The following is a 20,345-nucleotide window of genomic DNA, read 5'->3' as shown; positions in this document are numbered from 1 at the left end:
CTACCCGCTGTACCCGGATCCACCTATCACTCGGCAGCTCTTTGCCCCTTCCTCTCACCCTGTCCCACAACTCCAGCAATCTGAGGAAGGGTCTCAACCCACTACATCGTCTTTCCATCTCCTTCCACAGATGCTGCTTGATCCCGCTGAGTTCCTCCGGCACTTTGCTTTTTTTGTTCAAGTTTCCAGCGCCTGCAGTCTCAGTTGTGTCTCCTTTTAGTTTAGTGTAGTGGTACAGCAGGGAACTAGCCCCTTCATTCCACCGAGTCAGCGCTGCCCAGCGATCGCCGCACGGTGACACTATCCTACCTACGCTAGGGATAATTTACAATTTTATCAAGCCAACAAATCTACAAACTTGTACACCGTTGGAGCATGGGAGGAAACCGGAGGTCCCGGAGAAAACCCACGCGGTCACGGGGAGAACGTACAAACTCGTACAGACACCGCCCGTAGTCAGGATTGAACCCGTGTCTGTGGCGCTGTGAGGCAGCAACTCTACCACTGTGCCACTTTGCCGCCCAAAAGTATCTACTGCAATGTAATGTTTCTGTATCTACCGTTTACTGTTTTAACTGAGATTCTATATCACTAATGGATTACCATCAGAAAGCTAGTAAGTAAATTTTCTTTGAGTAGCAATTTTGAGATTTATTTTCCATAAGCAGCCTCGAAAAATATCTATTCGAGCAACTCGAGAACTATTTAATAATAATTGATCTGCGTGCTTTTTAAAATTCCGTTTCCTCAGTCTTTTGAGCTGAAGATTCCTAGAAATCTGGTGATCAATGCATGGTGGAAAGTACAAGGGCATTCAATGCAGATTTAATATTCTGCTGCCATATGTTTGCTTTGTTAAATTAATCTCATTTTATCATCATCATTGAAGCAGCAGTGGAAATGGGAACTAAAGGATATGGAAGGAAGGAGTGAGTGGTTCAATGACAGGCTCGAGGAGTCCTTGAGATGCTGGCTGCTGCGGTTTTTCATTTTAATTCATTAGACGACTGATCTTATTTTGAAAAGTGCTTTTGTTTTCATCCATAAATTCCATGTCCTGAAAGGCAGCCTGCAATTATTCCTCTGTTTAGTTTACATTAGCTTTTTCAGCACATGTCTGTTGTTGTCGCCAGTCAGTTAAATCATTGATTGCATTTGGGCAAAGAGACTGGGTCAACTTCAGAATTAGTCATTAGCTGCAACCTTGCTGAGGAGGTGTGCCGTTTATCATTATCACCAGTTCTCAGAATGCTGGCTGCTGCTTCAAAGGATGTCGCGACTTGTAGTAAAGACCTAGGCCACCAGGTGGCACACGTGTTGCATCTCCATCCCATCCCAATTGCACATGAATACAAATAATCAAGACAGATTGTCACTGTCTCATCTGGAAACATTCACAAATGAAGCCGCCTCTGTTCGTTATAGCAGACTTTTCTCATATTTCATTCAATCTGTTCAAACACTGAAATACCCAGAGTAACCTAATTGGATGCAAGCAGAATAAAACCATGTACAAACCCCTCTCACCAGCAGAAACAAATAACTGCAGATGCTGGCTTGTACCAAAGATAGACACAAAGTGCTGAAGTAATTCAGCAGGTCAAGCAGCATCTTTGGAGAAAAAGGATTGATGATGTTTTGGGTCAATCTGAAGAAGGGCCTGAGCCGAAACATCACCTATCCTTTTTCTCCAGAGATGCTGCCTGACTCACTGAGTTACTCCAGCACTTTGTGTCTTTCGCTTGGAACACCTGTTTTCACCTCTCACTGAAACACCCGTTTGCAACTATCACTTGCCAGGCTTTCTCCTGCTTTCCCGCACGTCTCTTCCAGCTTACAACCCCCCAACTACAATCAGTCTGAAGAAGAGTCCTGACATGAAACAAGGTTTATCCATATTCTCCAGAGATGCTGCCTGACAAGCTGAGTTACTCCAGCACTTTGTGCCTTTTTTTGTAAACCAACATCTGCAGTTCCTTGGATGTACAAGGGATGTTTAGTTTAGTTTGGATATACAGCAAGGAAACAAGCCCTTCAGTCCACCGAGTCCCCACCGAACATTAATCACCCATTCACACCAGTTCTATGATATTCCACTTTCTCTCCTTTCCTTACACATCAAGGGCAATTTTACAGAAGTCAATTGACTTACAACCTTCACGTCTTTGGGATGTGGGAGAAAGCTGCAGCACCCGGAGAAATCCCACGCTGTCACAGGGATGACGTGCAAACCCCACCGCAAACCCCACCTAGGCAGCACCCGAGGTCAGGATTGAACCTGGGTCGCTGGAGCTTCCAGGCAGTCGCTGCACCCCCCCCCCTCCAAGACCTCCTGGATCTTGGGAAGGGAATCTGTTGCTCTGACATGGTCTGGCCAACGTGACTCCAGTCCACCGCAAGGGGTTGACTCTTGACACCTGCGCATGGGGATGCTTTCCCTCGCTTGGACCGAGACTAGGATTCAGAACGGCTCTGATCTGCTTGTCACATTGGATGGGGTAAGACGTGGGGGACTTGTCCCTTGAGTGAGACATTGGGGTTGGAACTTCAGTCTACCCACCTTTTGTTTAAGATTAGTTTAGAGAGACAGCATGGAAATTCTGCCCACCGAGTCCGCGCCGACCAGCGATCCACACACATTAACACTATCCTACACACTAGGGACAATTTCCAATTATACCAAGCCAATTAGCCTACAAACCTGTACGTCTTTGGAGTGTGGGGACACCCGGAGAAAACCCACGCAGGTCATGGGGAGAATGTGCAAAGTCTGTACAGACAGCACCCGTAGTCAGGATCAAACCCGGGTCTCTGGCGCTCTAAGGCAGCAACTCTACCGCTGCGCCACCATGCAGCCCTGTCTGAGGACCATTCAAATTGAAAGATGGCACCAGTTTTTGCACATTCAATTTTAATAACTTGATATTGTTTAATCTTCGAAGGGTCCAAGCAATTATTGGCTGCTATTTTGCTGTGTTCGAGACTGCAATTAAATAACACGTGAAGCCAGAAATGGTTAGAGATAAAAGGACACAAAGTGCTGGAGTAACTCAGTGGGTCAGACAACATATCTGGAGAACATGGAGAGGGGTCCTTTCTTCACACTGAAGAAAGGACCTGACTCGAAACATTACCTATCCACGATCTCCAGAGATGCTGCCTGACCCGCTGAGTTACACCAGCATTTTGTGTCCTTTTATTTAAACCAGTTCCTTGTCCCTACATAATGGTTCGAGACAATTTTTCCTGTCATTGTTTTAACATTTCTGTTCACTGGGAGGAATTGCCAAGTGGCTTCACATACTGTGTGCAGACGTGGCCAGGAAGAGACCGCAGGCGTGTCTGGATTGGCACAAAACGCTGGAGTAACTCAGCGGGTCAGGCAGCATCTCTGGAGAGAAGGAATGGGTGACGTTTTGGGTCGAGACCCCCTCTTCAGACTGGTGTATCTGGATGTTGCATCCTATAATTGTAGAGTGGATTAGAATTTTCTTTGAGCAGGAGAGTAACAGTGACTAATCTCTGCACACTGAGAGACAGTGTCAATCCAGCGGCAAGTCCTAGTTAAAAGAAGGTTCATGAAGTATTATCTCTTCACAGGGCACACTCATCCAGCACCTGAAGGAACACATTCTCCATGGCAACGTGAGCAGCAGTGATGTCATTATCTACTACTCTTCAGTAAGTGCAGAATATTGCGTGCATGAATAATGTACAGAACAGGAAGATTTATCATCTTCCCATTGTTGAAAAGCAAATAAATCTCTGCGGATGTCAACGTGAGTTATTTAATTTGCATAACCCAGAGAAGCACAGTCCTTTCTGTAAAACAGGAATGATTGTACTTGAATTTGTTTTCATGTCATGGGAGAATAAATCAAACTGACCATGAAATTGAACAGGTGGGGTGTCTCGAGTGTGATGGAGCTGGTTTGGTGATATCGTAACTTGGTCACAGTGAGTGTTCTTTCACATTAACGCGGCAGGAATTTTGTGGTGCTGTAATTTACTTTCCATTTTTGTTTAGCGTGGAGATAGGCCCTTCGGCCCATCAAGACTTGTGTGCTATCCAGAACGACAATACATGATCAATCGAGCCATTTACAGTGTATAGATACATGATAAAGGGAATAACGTTTAGTGCAAAGTAAAGCCTGCAAAGTCCGATCAAGGATGGTAGTTCAGCACTGCTCTCTGGTTGTGGTAGGATGGTTCAGTTGCCTGATAACAGCTGGGAAGAAACTGTCCCCGAATCTGAAGGTGTGAGTTTTCACACTTTGATACCTATTGCCTGATGGGAGAGGGGAGAGGAGTTGTTTCTAGTTGTGCTTTTTAATACTGTGACCTAATATTTGAGTAAGATTTTCACGTCATCTCTTGCTTCTTTTGTTCTCCAGACCGGCTGGATGATGTGGAACTGGCTCGTCTCAGCTCTAGCGACAGGAGCCTCGGTTGTCCTGTACGATGGGTCTCCTCTGATCCCCTCCCCAAATGTGCTGTGGGACCTGGTGGACAAGCTTGGGTAAGAAAGACATTGCCCATGAAGCTCTTGGACTGCATGGACATGGGTGAAATACATTATGTAGGAAGATGATGATTTGCACTGAAGGCAGACACAAAATGCTGGAGTAACTCAGCGGGACAGGCGGCATCTCTGGAGAGAAGGAATGGGTGACCTTTCTGGTCGAGATCCTTCTTCAGACTGAAGGTCAGGGGAGATGAATTCAGTTTCTAAAGCAAGAGGTAATCATTCTTTTAAAAAAAAAGTGAAATTGAAGAAATAAAACCGTCAGGATGGGTAGAGCCCAGAACGCCCCATAGTTGGCTGGGGAAGGTGTGGTAACGAACACTTGGATGTGAACAGTGGGACAGTAGGACAATTAGGGTGGGAGGAGTGGAGAGAGAGTATGGGAAGGAATGCTGTTACTTGAAATTAGCAGACGCTGAAAATCGGGAATATATATTTTTTAAGCTGGAAATGTTCAGTATTTCAGGCAGCATCTGTAGAAAAAAAAATGTTTCAGTCAGAGAGTTGTGAATCTGCGGAATTCTCTGCCTCAGAAGGCAGTGGAGGCCAATTCTCTGAATGCATTCAAGAGAGAGCTAGATAGAGTTTTTAAGGATAGCGGAGTCAGGGGGTATGGGGAGAAGGCAGGAACGGGGTACTGATTGAGAATGATCAGCCATGATCACATTGAATGGTAGTGCTGGCTCGAAGGGCCAAATGGCCTACTCCTGCACCTATTGTCTCTTGTCTATTGTCTATTGTCAGGCGCAGGACCCTTCAACAGAGCAGTATTCTGCTGACGTGCTAGGTCTTTCCAGAATTTCTTTTTTAATAAAAATATTATAAACTTCATCAGAAAATAAATGAAGCACACCCAAACTCTTATTAGTTTCATCTCAAAGGTGATGTTGCTATCTTTGTATTTATTGGATAGGCTCAAAATGCTGGAGTTACTCCGGGTCAGGCAGCATCTCTGGAGAAAAAGAATAGGGGATGTTTCGGGTCGAGACCCTTCTTCAGACTGAAAGTAGAGGTGGGGAAGGGGGAAATAAAGTAGAGGTGAGCAAAGGCCAGAATAAACCAGAGCCGGCAACAGATGACCTCGGGAAGGGTGGAGCCCACAATGGCCCATTGTTGGCTGGGGAAGGTGTGACATAACAAGAGGGATTCAGGATGCGAACAGGGGAACTGGTAGAATGACGGGTGGGGGATGGGGGGGAGAGAGGGGGCCTTTAAATCTGTTTTTGAGTCCAATACTAGAAATCCTTTATGTGTATAAATGTGGATATGATTGAAGTATCTCTTTAAAGGCCTTCTTATATTTAATTAACTAGAATCTATCAGTCTAGTTTCTGATTTTTGAAATGAATCAAAATACAATACAATACAATACAATACAATACAATACAATATATCTTTATTGTCATTGTACAGGGATACAACGAGATTAGGAATGCGCCTCTCATACGATGCAATAAATTAATTAGCTAGTCAGTATTAATTTAAACAACCCAATGAAACAAATTAAAAACAGTTTTAAAACAGAATAAAGTGCAAGTAGATCTGTGCCGGTTCACTGTGCGATGTGACCATCCGGCTCAGCAGGACCGGTTCAAGGCAGCTATGGCCCTGGGGATGAAGCTGTTCCTGAGTCTGGAGGTGCAGGCGTAGAAGGCCTTGTATCGTCTGCCCGATGGTAGAAGTTCGAACAGACTGTTGCAGGGGTGTGAGGAGTCTTTGTGGATGCTGGTGGTTTTTCTGAGGCATCGTGTGTTGTAGATGCCCTCCAAGGCTGGTAGCTGTGTTCCAATAGTCTTCTGAGCTCTATGGACTACCCGCTGAAGAGCTTTCCTCTCTGCCTCCGTGCAGCTGAGATACCACACAGGGATGCCATGTGTTAGGATGCTCTCTATGGTGCAGCGGTAGAATGTCGTCAGCAGCTGTTGGGGTAGACCAGACTTTTTCAGTGTTCTTAGGTAGAACAATCGTTGCTGCTCCTTCTTGACCAGCGCAGCAGTGTTAGTGGACCATGTTAGGTCCTCTGAAGTGTGCGTGCCCAGAAACTTGAAGCTGGACACTCTCTCCACACTGACCCCATTGATAAGGATCGGGGCGTATTCCCTGTTGTGTGACACATAAATAATATTCAGCTGAAGACATTTTTTAGTTTTAAATTTCTGACTCCAGTACTCTTACAGCTTGTCAAAAATTAATTTGTAGTTCAAGCAGTTCTTTCTCTCTGCATCATTGTAGTTTTAAACAGGTGTGAGGAAATCTATAATTATGAATGGTTTTGCATTAGCAAATTATATTGGTGTAAACAAGGATTTTATGTGCCAATATGGCGTCTTCTTCAACATTGAACGAAAGATATACGGAAGATGTCAATATACCGTCAATATACCAATAGGGCGGCACGGTAGCGCAGCGGTAGAGTTGCTGCTTTACAGCGAATGCAGCGCCGGAGACTCAGGTTCGATCCTGACTACGGGTGCTGCACTGTAAGGAGTTTGTACGTTCTCCCCGTGACCTGCGTGGGTTTTCTCCGAGATCTTCGGTTTCCTCCCACACTCCAAAGACGTACAGGTATGTAGGTTAATTGGCTGAGTAAATGTAAAAAAAAAATAAAAAAAATTGTCCCTAGTGGGTGTAGGATAGTGTTAATGTACGGGGATCGCTGGGCGGCACGGACTTGGTGGGCCGAAAAGGCCTGTTTCCGGCTGTATATATATGATATGATGATATGATGATACCAGGTTCTTTGGATAAAGATGTGTTTACGCTGTGCCTCAGTTGTGGGTGTGTAGTTTAGTGTAGTTCGGAGGTACAGCATGGGCAGGGACCATTCGGCCCATTGAGTCCATGCCAACCATCGATCACCTACCTGTTCGCACTAGTTCACACTTTGCGAACAGTGGAACTGGTAGGTTAGCTAGCGTGCAGGGAGGGGTGAAGAGAGAGGAGGGGAGGAATGCAGGAGTTACTTGAAATGAGAGAAATCACGTTCATACTGCTGGGTTGTAAGCTGCCCAAGCGAAATATGAAGTGGAACAATGAAATACTTACTTGTAAACACCGTACTCAATAGATAACATAATAAACATCCCCCCCCCAAAAAGTTTAATTAATAAAAAAAACCATTGTAGTGTAATTACACAAAGATTAGTCAGCATTAGTGAGTAGTGAAAATAATGATGGTTGAACTGAAAACTACAAAGGACATGGCATGAATTATACTCTGATTCTAAATATTGGCATGTAAACGTTGTCCACAGTATCTGCAGATTTGCAAAACACTTAGTTGCTTTAGGGGAGAAACATAACACCTGTTTGTGGCTAACGTTTGACATCTCACCATTGCTTTTGCATTTAAAAATGCATTCTCTGTAAAAGTAAAATGATGTATATCACCTCAAGGCAGATTGATTTTTAACCTGCTTGGGTTGAGAAACATTTTTCAAAGTTACAGATCTAACTGGAGCTTGATACTTCAAGGCATGCATTGATCAAGTGGTTTATATGATGTGGCAAAGGTTTCCTCTTGCCCCTTTCTGCTGACATTTTTCCTCCTTCAGTGGCAAACACACCAAAAAGTAAAGTGTAAAGGAATGAAGATCGGCTTTGCATATGATAAAATATGCTTCTAAAGAAATGTTTAAAAGCTGCCTTCGGATAAAATGACAGTGACACTGCTTTAAAGTGTCTACTTCTTTGCGTACAGATCTGTATTTTCTTCATGCTTCAAGCTACTGTACAAATTCGATCAGTGGAAGAGACGCACAAGGGGGCAGATGCTGGAATGTGGAGTTGAAGGCACAGTGCTAGAGGAAGGCAAACCCTTGAATCAGGACAGGACTGATGCGGGGACTTTGCCCGCAAACATCCCTTTGCCCTGCCAGATGCTGCTTGACCTGCTGAGTTCCGCCAGCAGCTAGACACAAAATGCTGGCATAACAAGGACCGGAGGACATACAATGGGTTTAAGGTGATGGGGAAAAGATTTAATAGTTATCTGAGGGGTAACATTTTCACACAAAGTGTGGCGGGTGTACGGAACAAGCTGCCAGAGGAGGTAGTTGAGGCTGGGACTATCCCAACATTTAAGAAACAGTAAGACAGGTACATGGATAGGACAGGTTTGGAGGGATATGGGCCAAACGCAGGCAGGTGGGACCAGTGTAGCTGGGACATGTTGGCCGGTGTGGGCATGTTGGGCCGACATGCCTATTTCCACACTGTAAACTCAGCGGGACAGGCAGCACCCCTGGATAGAAGGAATGAGTGATGTTTCGGGTCGAGACCCTTCTTCAGTTCCCCCAGCAGTTTGTCTCTTTGATCAGTAGATGGCAAGATCATTCCTTTTACAAGCTGAGCATTTCAGTCCTGTTAAAAATATCAGGACTTCAAGGCATCTTGACACTTTAAAAAGGTTCTAATCTTAAAACCATTCCACCCACATTTACAGGGCTCAGTAATTACTGAGAGGGGGTGGGGGTGGGGGAGAGTTTCTGTGAGCTTTAACCATCTAACCCTTGAGCATAAGCTGGGAAAAATTAGAATGAAAAGTTAGTCACTTTAACCTGAACCCTGCTGAGAAATTCTGGATTTTATTGCACAGCTTGTAGTAAAAGTACCAGCAATGCTTGAAACTGGAACTAACTGCAGGGAAGAAGTGGTGCAATCGGAAGCAGGCTGCCCCGCAACACTTTTTTTTTCTCCTCATGTTTTGGTAAAATAGAAAATATTTTGTTCCAACAAGCCAGTGCAGTTTGAGCATCGTGAAGTGATTTGGCCTGGAGTATCACGTTTAACCTGACAAATAATGAATGAATGAATGAATGAATACTTTATTGTCACATGTGACAAGTCGCAATGAAATTCTTTGCTTGCGCACCCAAGGTGTGCAATAGTCGCCCCATGTAGGGCGCCGACAAAGTGACAAAGTATCCCGCGCCTGGTTCACCTCCCCCTCCCCCTCCCTCTCCTCCCTGCGGTCCACCCACGCCGGGTCCTCCATTGTTCTACCCCCCCCTCACAGCAGTCCCCTCACATTGGGTCCTCCATTGTTCTTCCCCCCCTCCCTGCGGCCACCCCACGCCTTGTCCTCCATTGTTCTTCCCCCCCTCCCTTCGGCCTCCCCGCCGGGTCCTCCATTGTTCTTCCCCCCCCCTCCCTGCACCCCCCCCCCCCCGCCGGGTCCTCCATTGTTCTTCCCCCCTCACAGCGGTCCCCTCACGTTGGGTCCTCCATTGTTCTTCCCCCTCCCCCTCCCTGCGGCCCCCCTGCCGGGTCCTCCATTGTTCTTCCCCCCCCCCCCCCCCTGCGGTCCCCCCACTTAAAGCTGGAGTACTGTCCGATTCACCTCTACCCCGTTGCGGACATTGGAATCTGTCTGTGAAAATGATGGCTGGACGCAGGATGCTGAGAACTATATCCTGCACCCTGCATCTTCCCCTTTACTCTTATCGTAAGATAGACACAAAATGCTGGAGTAATTCAACGGGCCAGGCAGCATCTCTGGGGAAAATGGATTAGTGACGTTTCGGTTCGGGACCCTTCTTCAGTCTACCTTTAGACTTTTAGACTTTTAGTGATACAGTATAGGATCAGGCTCTTTGGCCCAACGAATCCGTGCTGACCAGCGATCACCCCATACATTAGCACTATCCTACACACTAGGGACAATTTACAGAAGCCAATTAACCTACAGACCTGAACGTTTTTGGAATGTGGGAGGAAACCAAAGCACCGGCAGAAAATCTACGGGGAGAACATACAAATTCCATACAGACAGTACCCGTAGTCAGAATCGAACCCGGGTCTCTGGCGCTGTAAGGCAGCAACTCTTACCACTATGCCACTGTGCCACTTGTACTCGGGTTTGACGATTGTATTCATGTATAGTATTATCTGATTTGATTATACTGCATGTATTACAAAGTTTTCCATTGGCGCACATGATAATAATAAACCTAGACCTAATAAGCATGCAAAATCATTGGACCAATGGAAATTAAAACTTGATGAGCAATTACAGAGAACTGTACAGAGTGTGAAAGTGATTATCATGCAAAACAAAGCTTTTCACTGTACCTCAGTACACATGACAATAATCAACCTACATCTTATCAGAAAAGCAAACTTGAACACAAAGTGCTGGAGTAACTCAGCAGGTCAGGCAGAATCTCTGAAGGACATAGATAGGTGACATTTCAGGTCGAGTCCCTTCTTCAGACTGAAGAAAGGTCCCAACCAGAGATGCTGCCTGACCCGCTGAGTTACTCCAGCACTTTCTGATTTTTGCTTACTATTCCAGCATCTGCATTTCCTTGTGTCTACATTTGAAAACTGAAGTGGTTGGCATTGATCCCAGAAACACTCATTGAGAGAAGTCTGGATGTGTGAATGAATTCACATTAAATTGCATATTCTAACACTTCAACATCCCAAAGTGCGTTGAAATCAATGAAGGACCATGGATGTCATAAGATGTCAACATACAAACATACACACCGTCGGTTCCTATAAATCACACATATTCATATCAAACAAATCAGTTGTTTTGGATAAAACCAGAAAATGCTGGAAACACATAATGGGTCAGGCTTTACCTGTGGAACGAGAAACGACCTTAATATTTTGAGTCAGAGACCTTTCTTTGGAACTGAGAAAGATTTTGAAAAAGCAGCCAGTTTTGATTAAAGGTTCTGAAGCCGTAACTTTTTATTGTCCACAGCTGTTGCTCGATCTGTGGTTACCAGCATTTTGTGTTTTTATTTCAGATATCCGGCATTTGCAGTTTTTGATTTTCACCTTTTTTTTAATGGCTGGCTGACCTGAGTTGCCTTGGGAAATTTTCAAACGATGTCGTCATTCATCAAAACGTAACGATTAATTTCCCACGGGTTTAGCTTTCTCGACAGAGTTGACTCCCATGTTAATGCCACTCTTTCTGGTTTTAACTGCGACTGACTTTAACACCACTAATGAGGCATGTCTCATGGAGACAATAGACCAGTTGGAATTAGAAAAGGTCAAATTAGTTAATCATTCATTTTCCATTCCCGTCAGAGTGAAGTGACTTTTGCAGTATTCTCTGCTACTCGAGTAAGCTTGTTGCCTTAGAGTTTGTGTCCGGGTAATGGGATGTGGTAATTTTCGTGTCATTAGCAAATATGACTAAAAGGTGACTGTTTGTGGGCTCCAGGTTGTTAATGTAGAGTCGTCCTCAAATGCCTCAGGTTTCTAATCGCTCTGAATCTCTGTTTAACATTTCTCCTTTCATATCTTTCGCAAACGCTCAGTCTCTGGCTGTACCTGCAGCTTTCAATTAATTGGACGCCACCTCTGTCGAACTTTTTCCGAAAGTATTTTAAAGCCCTAAGTCAGTGAATGAAGTGCCGCAGTATTTAGTTGTAATGTGTTGAAGAGGTTGCATAGGAAGGAAGTGCAGTTGCTGGTTTACACTGAAGATAGACACAAACTCAGCGGGAGAGGCAGCATCTCTGGAGAGAAGGAATGGGTGAGTTTTGGGTTGGGTCCCTTCTTCAGACTGAGAGTCAGTGGGGAGGGAAACTAGAGGTATGAAAAGGCACAGAAAAAAAAAATCAGAGCTGGCACCACCGATGACCCAGGAAAGGTGGAGCCCAGAATGGTCCATTGTTGGCTGTGGAAGAGGTGATAACAAAGGGATACGAACAGTGAACCTAGTTGGATGACTAAGATGGGAGAGGGACGGAAAGAGAGGGAATGCCAGAGTTTGTTGAAATTAGAGAATTAATGTTCATACCGCTGGGTTGTAAGCTGCCCAAGCGAAATAGGAGGTGCTGTTCCTCCAATTTGTGTGTGGCCTCACTCTGACAGTGGAGAAGGCTCAGGGCAGAAAGGTCAGAATGGGAAGGGGAGTTAAAATGTTTGGCAACCGGGAGATCGTGTAGGCTAAGGCGGACTGAGCTTCAGTGTCAGCAAAACGATCGCCCAGTCTGCACTTGGTCTCGCTAATATCTAGGAGTCCACACTGAGAACAACTGATACAGCTGGATGACGAAGATGGGAGAGGGACCGAGAGAGAGGGAATGCAAGAGTTTGTTGAAATGAGAGAAATCATGATTAACCTCCTCTAGAGTTGTTTGCTGGAATATGATTGGTTGACTAAAAGGTAGAGCAGGAAAACGGTCTACCGATCCCAGGCCAACCATCGATCGCCCATTCATACTCGTTAGATGCGATCTCCGTTTCTCATCCAACCCTTGCACAACAAGGGCAATTTACAGAGGCCAGTTAACCTACAAAGCCGCACGTCGTTGGAAACCAGAGCACCTGGAGGAAAACCACATGGTCACAGGGAGAACGTGCAAACTCCACGTAGACAGCATCAGCGGTTAGAATTAGATTTTTAGATTTTTAGATTTAGAGATACAGCGCAGAAACAGGCCCTTCGGCCCACCGGGTCCGCACCGCCCAGTGATCCCCGCACATTAACACTATCCTACACCCACTAGGGACAATTTTTACATTTGCCCAGCCAATTAACCTACAAACCTGTACGTCTTTGGAGTGTGGGAGGAAACCGAAGATCTCGGAGAAAACCCATGCAGGTCACGGGGAGAACGTACAAACTCCGTACAGACGGCGCCTGTAGTCAGGATCGAACCTGAGTCTCCGGCGCTGCATTCACTGTAAGGCAGCAACTCTACCGCTGTGCCACCGTGCCACCCCACGGTGAACCGGGGTCTCTAGCACTGTGAGCCAGCACTTTACTAGTTAGAGGCAAATAGAATCCACAATACAGTGACACAAGAGACTGCAGATGCTGGAATCTTGAGCAAAAACCAAACTGCTGGAGGAACTCAGTATCTCCGGAGTGAGATGGTCTGATGATGTTTTGGGTTGAGACCCTGCATCATAAGAGAGGTCTGAACAACTTCTCTGAAGAAGAGACCCAACCCGAAACATCACTGCCATCTCCTTCTGCACTTGCTGCCTGACCTGCTGAGTTCCTCCAGCAGTTTGTTATTTTACTCTACTATTTAATTCGATGAACCTCTATTTTTTTTTGGTTGCCATTTTTGTCAAAGTAAGCACTCTAGACCAACCTAGTGCCCAAGGATACAATATTTTGGGCAGCATATCCCAGATTCCCTCCGGCTCCCTTTCCTCACCTGCGTTGCACCATAACCTGTCTATCTGCAGTGGCTAAAGCGTATTAACATTTTGGAAAACCATGTCCGAACTTGAGCTAATAGGAAAAAGAATGGGGCTACCCCATTTCGATGGCCTTTCCAATGCTGACGATTGTCAGATGATATCCAGCACTCTGTTAATCTTGCTGCGCACTTAGCTTTGAAAGTGAAAAAGCACAAGAAATTAAATACAACCCTCATCTATCTCTGGACTCGAGGCAAAGCCTAGATTACTTACTTCAATTTCTTAACGGCATCTGGGTCTTGCATCCAAAACCTTCTGATTACGGGCGCCGTCTGTACGGAGTTTGTACGTTCTCCCCGTGACCTCCGTGGGTTTTCTCCGAGATCTCCGGTTTCCTCCCACACTCCAAAGACGTACAGGTATGTAGGTTAATTGACTGGGTAATATATAAAAATTGTCCCTAGTGTGTGTAGGATAGTGTTAGTGTGCGGGGATCGCTGGGCGGCGCGGACTCGGTGGGCCGAAGGGCCTGTTTCCGCGCTGTATCTCTAAATCTAAAATTTAAAAATATCTAAATCTAAGTCAAGTAGGACATCAGTCAAGTCGACAGGTGAAATGAACTCCAATTTTACCTCTATCTGTTTTAAATTAAACAAGTTACTTTGGTTTGCTATATTCCATCACAAATAAATGCTTTTCATTTTGAATATTTTCTGGTAGTCCAGTTAAATGTTCAGGCTGTCTTGTAATCTGCAAATAGCACAGCTGGAACCTAGAACATAGAACAGTACAGCACATGAACAGGCCCTTCGGCCCACAATATCTGTGCCGAGCATGAGGCCAAGTCTAACCCTCATCTGCCTGTACATAATCCATATACCGTCATTCCCTGCACATCCATGTGGCCATCCAAAAGCATCTTCAACACTACTGTCTTCTACATATCATCTGTTGGGATTTATCTTTCTTCGAGTTAAAGTAGGTGAATCCTGTAGATGTCTCTTTTCAGAGTACCCCGACTAAATCAGGTCATTGACTCTTATTTTAATTTATTTTGGCCTTGTTGCGCAGAAGCGACCTATATAGCGACTCACTTCAATTGTTTGTTTGTCAGAATTCAACAAAGCTTTACAAAATGTAGAACAATATCAGATAGCTGAGGATGTGCTGCTTTGCCGCACAGTTTGAATATCCTCTTCTCTGCAAGTAAATTTGCATTCCTCTTGTGCATTGGGACAGGGAACCGAGAGCTCGTGGTTATACCCAGCGGTATGATCTCCAGCTTGAAGTGATTGATGCATTGCATCTTCAGCCAATATAAAGGAATAGCTTGACTGAGCAATCAGTTCATGTTGCAATATCCAAGGTATCATTTTAAAAGAGAAGCCGTATTACCAATTCATATTTTAAATAATTTATTCGCAGTGTAATTTCTTGGGTTATAAATTTTCAACTGCATCCTGGTGAAGTTCAGGGAAAATATTGTGAGAGAAATTAATCGGTGTTCAGCTCAGTTTCTGACTCTGACATTCTGTACCCTCCATAAAAGATATCTGCCGCCTTCGATGAAAATGTGGCCACTTTGATTAAAGGATTGGATTTATCACTTAATCCACTCGTATAGTTTCCTTGAACTTATAATGCAATTGAGTAAATGTTTTTAGATTTAAAAGGTAATTATTTTCAAAGTTGGAGCAGCAATAATCTGCTTTTTTTCCATATTAATAAAGTTCCCATCCCAGTCGTTGAAAAGAGTCCTTACTTTTCCACTGTGAGTTTCATGGTTTCGCCAGCTTGTTTTTTAAATTTAATATTAGATTTGTCTCCTTGGTCGGTGCTGTGCCTGGAGATGATTGTGAAAACTGTTATTTTCCCTTGATCTTTCACATCAGTGGGCACCAAATATCACCTGTTGAATTTGCAAGGGGAATCTTAACCATTTTATAATCTGAGAGATTGTAGAAAATAAGTTATTTCATCTCATTCTCTTGAGGAAAGAGTCTACCAGACTGCATTTGATGGATTAGCAATCCATATAGAACACGACAGCACAGGAAAAGGCTCTTTGGCCCACAATCTCCATGCCGATCATGATGTTAGATAGAGCTCTAGGGGCTAGTGGAATCGAGGGATTATGGAGAGAAGGCAGGCACGGGGTATTGATTGGAGACGATCAGCCCTGATCACAATGAATGGCGGTGCTGGCTCGAAGGGCCGAATGGCCTCCTCCTGCACCTATTTTCTATGTTTCTATGGAAAAGGTTTAGAGAATCTTCTCTGCCTGCACTTGATCCATATCCCTCCATTCCCTGCATATCCATGTGCCAATTTGAATGCCTCTAAAATGCTACTATCGTGTCTGCACCAACCACCATCAACCTGGCAGGGCGTTCCAGGCACGCACTAGTATGTGTACACAAAAAGTCACGTCCACCAGTCACAGCGTAAAGTATTTGTGGAAAATAAAAAGAGTGGCACAGCATATGTTCAATGGATCCTAGGATTAAGATCCTTTCTGCTAAAGTGGGGAACCTTAATAACAAGGGCGGCGCTGTGGCGCAGCGGTAGAGTTGCTGCCTCACAGCGCCAGGGACCCGGGATCACTCCTGACTACGGGCGCCGACTGTACGGAGTTTGTACGTTCTCCCCGTGACCTGCATGGGTTTTCCCCGAGATCTTTGGTTTCCTCCCACACTCTAAAGACATACGGGTTTGTAGGTTCATTGGCTTGGTATCAATGTAAAATTGTCCCTAGTGTGTGTAGGATGGTGTTAATGTGCGGGGATCGCTGGTCGGTGCGGACTCGGTGGGTCAAAGGTGCTGTTTCCACGTTGTATCTCTAAACTAAACTAAACTGAATACATCTGATCTTTATTTGGTATCTGAAGCAGTTGTTGATATTCTACAGCAGGAACTCAGAATGTACTTTGAGGTTTAGTAAATATGCCAAAGAAAGTACTGGCGCCTCGTAGCCAAAATCACAGAGAGCACTTTGTAAGTTGATATTCATTATTTTTCAGAATTACCATACTTGGGACTGGTGCAAAATGGCTGGGTGTACTGGAAGAAAAGAATCTGAAACCAGGTAATACCTATTAATGTTTCTATCCAAGAAATAAAATATTCAACCTTTTTTAAACAACGTTGATTATGCATTCTTAATAGACCTTGCTTTATTTTTAACAAGCATTCACAATTTAGAGCCATACAGCATGGAAATAAGGACTTTGGGCCAACTCGTCCAAGCCGATTAAGATGCACCATCTAACTTAGTCCTATTTGTTTGTATTTGGACCATCTATATACTAAAACTCTCGTCTGTTTGTTTGTTTGTTCCAGAACTACAGCCAAAACGGTACACGTTAGCGTGACAATTTTAGGCCCACCTTACTCACCGTCGTCCCTTTGGTGCTAATGGAAGATGTTTCATTGAAATCGGTGTTTTAATCTGGGGGGGGGGGGGGGGGGGTGGGGGAAGGAAAGGAGAGTGCTGCACCAATGCAGGAGAGGTTTGGGCCTAACGGGACCCCTTGGCCTAGTATTTCTCTAAACCTTTTCCATCCGTGTAACCTGTCCAGCTGTCTTTTAAATACTGTTAAAGTACCTGCCTTAACTACTTCCTCTGGCACCTCGTTCCACCATTTGAGTGAAGAACTTGGTGTCCTAATTTTTGAATTTGAGTTTTGTTATCGAATTATAGCATTCTTGCTATTGAGGGCGTGCAGCGTAGATTTACTAGGTTAATTCCCGGAATGGCGGGACTGTCATATGTTGAAAGACTGGATCGACTATGCTTGTATACACTGGAATTTAGAAGGATGAGAGGAGATCTTATCGAAACATATAAGATTATTAAGGGGTTGGACACGTTAGAGGCAGGAAACATGTTCCCAATGTTGGGGGAGTCCAGAACCAGGGGCCACAGTTTAAGAATAAGGGGTAGGCCATTTAGAATGAGATGAGGAAACCCTTTTTCAGTCAGAGAGTTGTAAATCTGTGGAATTCTCTGCCTCAGAAGGCAGTGGAGGCCAATTCTCTGAATGCATTCAAGAGAGAGCTAGATAGAGCTCTTAAGGATAGCAGAGTCAGGGGGTATGGGGAGAAGGCAGGAGTGGGGTACTGATTGAGAATGATCAGCCATGATCACATTGAATGGCGGTGCTGGCTCGAAGGGCCGAATGGCCTCCTCCTGCACCTATTGTCTATTGTCTATTATAGGATCATAACGTACAAAGAAGTGGCCCCAGCGCAATATGGACCATTCAGGGATGTGTGATCCCTGCATGTAGGTCGCCAATGATTTCATAACAAAGAGTCCATGTGTCGTGAAGAGAATTGCAGTGAATTATGTAGTATTATGTTGCCAAGAAAGTGAAAGGCATTTGACCCACCGTACCAACATCAATCCTTCAGCAGAATTACCTGGTACTCCCACTCTTCTCCTTTCTCACAACCTTAGACATTTCCCAATAATTCCCTTTTGAAAGTTATTATTCTAACTTTTTCAACTAACTACACTTTCAGACTGCGTTTCAAATTTGCCTGGATTTAATTTGACATGAAGTGTCACACGACAATCCTAACATTATTTTAAAATAAATTTGCTGTCAGTTATCAAACTATTGAATAGCAACTATTTGAAAGCTTTCTTTGGAATGGATTGTTATCAAAGATAATAGAGCAGAGCAAGATAGAACGCTTGACCCTAAAAACCGTAGTATGTCATGGCACCATTTTAGTGTGCAGAAACTTGCAGAAACTTGCAGAAACATTTAAAAAGAAAAATAACAAAAATCTGTGAATTGATAGATGAGATATATTCTGCATTTTTATGGTATCATCACACATACTGTTCCCCCAAAACACTGATTACACTGCGAGAGGCAGAGTGAACGGCGGGTTTTGCTTACTAAAATGGCGGATGTTACGCTCCTTTACGTACATCCGTATAGGCGATTTCGATGGAGTGGTCCATCTTGCTCCTCTAGTACCTTTGATTGTTATCCCCAATGTCCATAGCTGTTATATGAAACATTCCCAAATTTTTCCCCATTCAATCACTGCGATTCTATCTTACAGATGCACGTCTTTTGCACATTATTGCACAGAAATTGTATGTTTTTAGTTTAATTTAGTTTAGTTACAGCAGGAAACTAAATTTTAATTTAGTTTTAGTTTAGTTACTTCGGTCCACTGAGTCCGCACTGACCAGTGATCAGACGATTAACAGTTTTACCAAGCCAATTAACCTACAAACCTCTATGTCTTGGGAGTGGAAGGTCACAGGGAGAACTTGCAAACTCCGTAGAGATAGCACTCGTAGTCAGGATTGTGCTCGGGTCACTGGCGCTGTAAGGCAGCAACTCAACCGCTGCGCCACCGGCTCGCCTAGTCTTTCCGCTGCAGGTCAATTAACCTACAAACACGCATGTTTAGTTTAAAGATTCAGCGTGTGAACAGGCCCTTTGGCCCACCAGGTCTGCGCTGAACAGCAATACCCACATACTAACACTATCCTTACACACTAGGGACTTTTTGTAATTATTTATTTTTTTTACAATATTAACCTACAAACCTTTGGGATGTGCGAGGAAACTGGAGCACCTGGAGAAAGCCCCTCAGTCACAAGGATGACGTACAAATTCCACACAGGCAGTCCCTGCGGTCAGGATCGAAGCAGGGTCTCTGGAGCTTGGGAGGCAGCAGCTGTGCCAATGAGCCGCCCCAATTCTCTTCACTCAACATAGACTTTTTGTGTATCTCTTTAAATGCAATTTGTCCATAAAAGCTGTTTTATGCACTTTAGATTGTACTGACTGACAATTTCCCTGCCAGGTAGCAATCATTAGGAGATTGTTGAGTTTGCATTCACCTAAACATTGTGCATTGCATGTTACAACAATTTATTCAAGATCCGAATGAAAGCAGGAGTTGGCACAACACAGTTGAAATAGGAGCGTTTGGAGGAACCTTATGACCTATTATTAATGGAAGAAAATGAGTCCATTACTTGTTATTGTTACATGTACCAATTGGTACATTGTTTGTACTCGATTGTTAAATGTGTCAAGGGTTATGGGGAGAAGGCAGAAGAATGGGGTTAAGAGGGGCGATGGGTCGGTCATGATTGAATGGCGGAGTAGACTCGAGTAGACTTGATAACACACAGCTGGGTGGCAGTGTGAACCGCGAAGAGGATGTTAGGAGTGGTGCCCAGCGGGGAGGGAGCAGGGCAAGGCCAAGGCACTCGCAGGTCCACAGGCGTCTGTTGTTGGAAAACGTGCAGATACAATCTCTGTCACGCACTTGGACATCAGTGCCATAAAAGGGTGAACTTCACTATCACAGCAGATAGCTTCACTCGCCTTTTAGCTAAACACTCCAAGCTGCTTCTGTTGAAAATCAAAAAGCACCAGGGCTTTCATTCCGTCAGCTCTTGGAATATTTGAGAGTCTTTTTAAATTGTTTGCTTTCAAAGATCAGTGGTTAGCCTATCAATTTTTTTGACTGCAAAGAACGGAGTGCAGGAAAGCCTATTTCAAAGCAGGAGAAATGTTGCAAACAAAAAAGGCCTTGATGTTCAAACAAGACTAATGTTTTTTAAGATAAAACTATTTCGATTGATTAGTATTAAAAGGCCCACGTGGTTAATCATGAAACATGAAGCTTTCATTATTGCCCCCAAGCAATT

At 44.3% G+C, this 20,345-nt stretch overlaps 1 protein-coding gene across 1 annotated transcript in view; it reads left to right on the top strand.

The window, feature by feature from the left end:
• Window positions 1-20,345, top strand: part of aacs (acetoacetyl-CoA synthetase) — a 128,410-nt gene that overhangs the window by 64,938 nt on the left and 43,127 nt on the right. Inside the window, exons 9-11 of the mRNA XM_078421702.1 lie at window positions 3,601-3,681; window positions 4,398-4,522; window positions 16,675-16,739. Of these exons, the coding sequence (XP_078277828.1) occupies window positions 3,601-3,681; window positions 4,398-4,522; window positions 16,675-16,739 (271 nt within the window). The remainder of the gene's footprint in view (window positions 1-3,600; window positions 3,682-4,397; window positions 4,523-16,674; window positions 16,740-20,345) is intronic.

Source organism: Rhinoraja longicauda, chromosome 25, assembly GCF_053455715.1.
Source record: "Rhinoraja longicauda isolate Sanriku21f chromosome 25, sRhiLon1.1, whole genome shotgun sequence".
Taxonomy (NCBI): Eukaryota; Metazoa; Chordata; class Chondrichthyes; order Rajiformes; family Arhynchobatidae; genus Rhinoraja; species Rhinoraja longicauda.
The sequence above is the reverse complement of the archived record's forward strand: the minus strand, read 5'-3'. Positions and strand labels throughout refer to the sequence as shown.